The 5,899-nt window shown below is 41.1% G+C and overlaps 1 protein-coding gene across 4 annotated transcripts in view; it reads right to left on the minus strand.

Moving 5' to 3' along the window:
* The window catches only part of IMPA1 (inositol(myo)-1(or 4)-monophosphatase 1), a 31,070-nt gene that overhangs the window by 16,146 nt on the left and 9,025 nt on the right, over positions 1–5,899 (minus strand). For 3 of the 4 annotated variants that reach the window (XM_010846202.1, XM_010846201.1, XM_010846204.1), the window contains exons 2-4: positions 3,257–3,319; positions 2,752–2,885; positions 903–1,007 (exon numbers count right to left, since the gene is read on the minus strand). In XM_010846202.1, the coding sequence (XP_010844504.1) occupies positions 903–1,007; positions 2,752–2,885; positions 3,257–3,319 (302 nt within the window). Of the gene's footprint in view, positions 1–902; positions 1,008–2,751; positions 2,886–3,256; positions 3,320–5,007; positions 5,846–5,899 lie in introns of those variants that run through there. The other variant, XM_010846203.1, reaches the window with a different exon arrangement.

The following is a 5,899-nucleotide window of genomic DNA, read 5'->3' on the forward strand; positions in this document are numbered from 1 at the left end:
CTTTTGGAATGCCAAGTTCCATGAATATAGCTTAAATGTCAACAAAAATGGGATCATACTATCCACTGTACTATAATCTTCTGTATGTTACCTCACATCATGAGCATCTTTCTGCACTAACATTCCATCATACATAGATCCTCCCTCTTAGCTTTATGGCTTTAACAGTTCTATTAGTAAAGATACGTACGGCCACGTACGGCAACTTCAAATATAACAATTATGTGTCATCCCACCAAACTCGGCTACTTGTTGAAACTCTTAATTCCATCAGGCTTTCTTCTATATATCTGGACTTACATACTTAATTTGTGTGTGTGTGTATATATATTTTTTTTAACATATTCTTCTCAGCATATACTGAATTACATACTTACTTTGTGCCAGGCACTATATTAAGTTTTTATATAAATGTACAACTCATTAGGTCCCATCAACAATCCTATGAGGCAGGTACCATCAGTGTGCCCATTTTAGAGAATGAAAAAAATAAAACTGTGGCTTAAAAAGATTAAGTAACTTGCCCAAGGTCACAAAGTCACACATTCTAAACCCATGTTCTTTTTAACAGTTTTTTCTCCTGGATTAAATGCATTCTATAAAGGCATACACTAGTACTGAGTTAGTCAGTTCCTTAATTGATTTCAAAGCAGCAATGTTGCTTGCGTACATTTTTATGTGGTTTCAACAATGAGAAAAAGAACGGTGAACAGGGCACTTGACTGCACATGTCTATAACATTAATCGTTCATTACCTCATCCACAGCTGATGAAAATTATGCATAACATATTTTACAATCACAGAATTCTCTAAAGTATATGTGATTATGAAAACTATATTGAACAGTCCATTCAGTTAATATACAAACAGTAATTACAATATTAAAATTTTAAAAACATACCCATGTACAAAGTTAGTTGTTCCATCAATAGGGTCAATGATCCATGTAGGGTTGTCGGTTAAGATACTTTTTTCCCCAGCTGCCACAGATTCCTCACCAATGAAACTAAAAGCAAATATGACAAATTCTGAATCTTTCTACTGTTTTCAACAATTTTCAAACCTTTAGTCTACTATAAAACATAACAAAAGTCTACATAACTACACTTTTCTATTGTTTTTCCTTCAGACAGATCAAAGTGAGAAAATTTTATTTCCCCCAGAACAAGTCATGTGAAAGATGACAGAATTCAAAATTCTCAAATGTATTACCAAGATAAGAAAAGAGACACGCTGAAAAAGGCTTTTATTGCAGATGATAACTTACTAAGGAAATGTGGAGGTTTAAGTCTACCAATTCTCTCATAACCCTGTCTTCAAGAGGTAGAGTTTAATGTCCCTGCCTTGAGTGTGGATTTGGACTTAGAGACTCATTTCTAGCCAAAAGAACAAAGTGTACGTGACAACATGCAATTCTGAAAACTCTCTGACAGAACGACACTGAGGTTTCGTCTTATTCACTCTATTTCTGCCCCCTTCCCCTCCCCTCTGCTTCCTAGGCGAAGCCGCTCACCACACCGTGAGCCGCTCTGTGGAGGGGCCCTCGTGGTGAGGAAACTGGAGGAAGCTGCCAGCGGGCAAGCCACGAGGAACCAAGGCCACCAACAGCCACAAGCGAATGGGCCCTTCATCCCCGGCTGAGCCTCGAGAAGACCCACAGTGCGACTGTGACTCTACGAGACCCTTGCCAGAACCACGCACTCCAGCTACTCCCATATTCCTGATCCTAGAAAACTCTATGTTATCTAGAGCTGTTAAGTTTTTCAAGAGTAACTTGCTATGCAGCAATAGATAATACAGAGAACATGAAATAAGTTAAAGAGAAAGAAAATCACCCACCAAAATTACTGTATCAATATGCATTCCTAAAACATACTGTGCAGTAAATGTCAGGCAAACTCTGTAAATGGTATCTGAATTCATAGGATTTCTTCTTTCCTTTCCTACTTTCTTTGTTAGTTATGTCCTTTATTCAAAACTGAAAAGTCCTAATAATCATTACCATGAATTTCTTTTATGTCTTTTTCTCTTAGCTATAAACCTTTTTACTGAGAGAAAGCATATGCAGCTTTAAATAATATTTTTTTCTCCTCAGTGGCTGAAATACCAGGAAAGGCTGATGGCATGATCAAGAAGAACTGGTGAATGACAATGTTAAAACTTTAAAATGATGACAATATTTCAGTTGTATTTCTATGCCCGTAAGAGAGACAGATTTTAGTATTTTCTCTCAAACTCAAAGCTACCACCCCTTTAGCACCTAAAAATGTTTGCAATGTAGAGACTAAAACTGAACTTTCAAATCTTCTCTATGACAGACATTTGTCACATTAACTTCCCAGCATCCAACACTCCTCTTTCTATAAAGGAATCCAAATATCCCCTGTTCACTGCTCCCTGGAAGTTTGAGCTTAGGGGAAAAAAAACCCCTAAGTTCAGCAAGGGATGTTTTTGCCCACGATTTGTAACCTTGAGCTAATGGGGTAAGACATCCAAAGAGAACAGTCAGGAGTGAGGCTACCAGCAGCTTCTGAATGATGGTGCCTAACCCTGACCCAACCCTAACCCAATCCTAACCAGCTCTGCCTTCCTCGCTGGTTGCTCAGTCCTACTCTCAGGGATTCTGACACCCTCCAAATAAATTCCAGTTCAGCTTAAATTAAGCACAGTCAATTTCTGAGTCTAAAGTCAAAATCTTGGAGACCAACCTAGATTTCATTTTTATCACACGAAACTGACATAAGCAATACCTGTGAGATGGATACTTTTCCTTTATGGATGTGATAAGCATTTTTTCAACTTTTTGGTCAGTAGCAGTTACCAAATCAGCTGGAGAACTTTTAACCATAATATTCATTTCATTCTTGAGCGCTTCACGAACCACCTAAAAAGATTTTTTTGGTAAGCAAATAAGAAAAGCATATAAGTCATTTTAAATCGAATTAAAAGATGAATAATAGAAATGATTTGAAACAATCAATCTGTCTGGAATGGTATTCTTAAATATTTCTTACCACAATGTATATAAAATAAACCCTTAGTGGTTACGACTTTCTATGTATAAAACCATAGAATCTTACAGCCATTTTAGATACACAACCATTATTACAAAATGTTTAATGACATAAAATGGAAGTATTCACCCATTAAGTAAATTGAAAACAAATCCAGTCAATAAAAATACATGTTTTGTTTAAGAAGACAACCACATACTGCCCACATCCATCACATCGTGGCTGAGATTTCAGTTCGTACCTCTCCAGCTTGTCCTGCCAGGGTTACTGCATAATCCATGCATTCCTGCCAAGGATCAGCCATCTTCTCAACAGATTCAACACATACAAAGACAAAGCAGTTACAAATTGCTTACAAAGTCTTAATTACAGAAGTTTGTTCACAAAAACATCTCAATTTGCAAAATACTTCCATTCAGGATTCACCCTCCTTCCTGATTCTAGAATTCATTTTTTTTCCCCAATATTCATTCACAGGTCCATTAAGAAACATTTTTAACCTAGCTTCATTCACTTCTATTGTAGAAACATTTTCATAACAAAAAGTACTCTATGAAAGTGTTTCTCAAAGGGCCCATACCATATCACACTTTAAAAAACAACAATCATTTGAGGAACGGAGAAGAAATGACACAAGAAATATTCTAAAAGATAGATGCATATTTGGGTTTAAGAATAAAGTAAAAATTAGAAAAATACAGGGAACAGTCAGCCCTCAGTATCTGCAGTTTTGGAATCCATGGATTCAACTGACCATGGATGGAAATTAAAGAAGTTTTAAAGGGAAGGGGGAGAAAGCACTAACTGAGTATCAGGCAGTATGGTGCTTTGCACATGTAAAATTATTTTTAAAGAGATCGTAAAGATGAAGAACTTAAAGCTCAGTGAATATAACTAATTTGCCCAAGGTTTTATAGACAGATGACACAACCAGAATTTGAACTCAATTCTGAATTGAAAGTCCACTGCTCTTTCCACTGTGGCATTCTGAGGGAAGAAAATTCCAGGACTAAAAAAATGTATAAAGCTAAAAAGGAATTGCCGCAGGTTTCAGAGAGGACAAAAAATAAAACAGTTTTGTCTTCTGAACTGTCCAACTTTCCACTGACTTTCGCAGAGAAGACTAAAATAACTCACCACAGGCTTAACCACACTCTAAAATCTGTACCTAGGACAGTGAAGCCTTTTAAGCTGTCAGAGTCAGAAATGTGTGGCATCATTTATAAAGCAACCCTAATTGTGTAATCTTTACAGTTGAGAATAACTGACAGAATTTCACCCCGGAGACGGGTCTGAATTCCCAATCATGGTGCTCACAGTATCTGAATGGGGAGGAGAGGGGATGGGGGTGGGGGCAAAAGACAGGTACTTTGAGCTGTTTCTTCTTAATATATATATATTATATGCATGCGTGCTCAGTCGTGTCCGACTCTTTGCAACCCCATGGACTGTAACCCGCCAGGCTCCTCTGCCCATGGGGTTCTCCAGGCAAGAGTACTGGAATGGGTTGCCATTTCCTTCTCCAGGGGATCTTCCCGACCCAGGGATCGATCCAGGGTCTGCTGCAACGCCTGCCTGGCGGGCAGGTTCTTTTCCCACTGAGCCACGTGGGGAGCCTGTTTCTTAATATAAGCATTTAAATGATTTTAGAAGGAAGCCACACTTTGAGTTACTCAGAGCAGTTCAAGAATTGTTTCTAAGATCTTCTTTCTTCTTTTCATTCTTACTCCCATTCCCTTCTTCTAGGCTTCAACAGAACTGGATGTTCTCACGGTGAATCTGCTTTCTAGCGGGAAACTGTGCTTAAGCCACTCACATCTCCCCCTTCTCACAGCACTGATATGTGTAACTCCTACCAATTCTTCCAGGCTCATTTCAACAGTTACCCTTTCTTTGGGGGATTCTCCACCCAGAGGCTGTACTTGTTTAATCATTCGAGAGCTATGCATTGAGTATTTATTCAATGAGAAGCACCTAACAGAGAACACTGACCTGGTCTTAGGTACCAGATGTCATTTCCCTAAGAACACGATTCAACCAAGATTTGAAGGACTAACTCAACTGCAGGACTCCTGGTATGTGAAGAGGAACCAAAAGGCCTAAGTGACACGACAGCTCAGAGATTAAGAGGAACAGGAGGAAGGATGTGGCTGGGGGTCATGCCATGATGATCACCCCTTAGAGGCATGACTTCGATTTGGGAGCCATGAGGAATCATTACATGGGGGCTGCAGGACAAGGGACGGGAGGGTGGAGGGAGGAACCGACGGTAGGGAAACGGCTCTGGGAGGAAAAGGTGAGGGCACTCGGCAATAGAGTGCATACGGGGCTTGAGGGCGGGGGAGAGTTTAAGAGGCCCAGATTTCCCACTTAGGCAAGTGAATGGATAACGTGACATGAACCGCAGCATGGAACGATAGAAGAGAGTCAAATCTGAGATCTGGGTAGGAGGTAGGGAGATCGAAAGTTTAATTAGGAGAGCGAGAGGAGCCTTTGTGAAGCCAAAAGGCGAGGTCCATCAGGCCGCTGAACACACGATCCTGACCTCAAAAGAGAGGTACGGCCTGCAGATACAAACACGTAAGTTACGTGAGCAGGCAGCCCCTGAGCGCCGCCTCTGACGGACACTCTGAGGAGGCCGCCCCGCCTGGAAGCCCACGGGCCGCCGTCCGTCACCCCTGGCGCACTCGGGGGTCTTCCCCACACTGTGCTCAGCTGTGTGCGCGCCTTCGCCTTCAACCAGTCTTACAACAAGCCCAAAGGCAGCACCTTCGCCGCCTTCGCCTGCTCGGAGACGAACCCCTGAGGCGCGGTGGATGTCTCTGCCCCGCTCGCCGCCTCCTGCCGCCCGTCCGCGGAAGCGCGACACGCGGTCGGGGGTTGG

This window comes from Bison bison, unplaced genomic scaffold (assembly GCF_000754665.1).
Source record: "Bison bison bison isolate TAMUID 2011002044 unplaced genomic scaffold, Bison_UMD1.0 scf7180017864233, whole genome shotgun sequence".
NCBI lineage: Eukaryota > Metazoa > Chordata > Mammalia > Artiodactyla > Bovidae > Bison > Bison bison.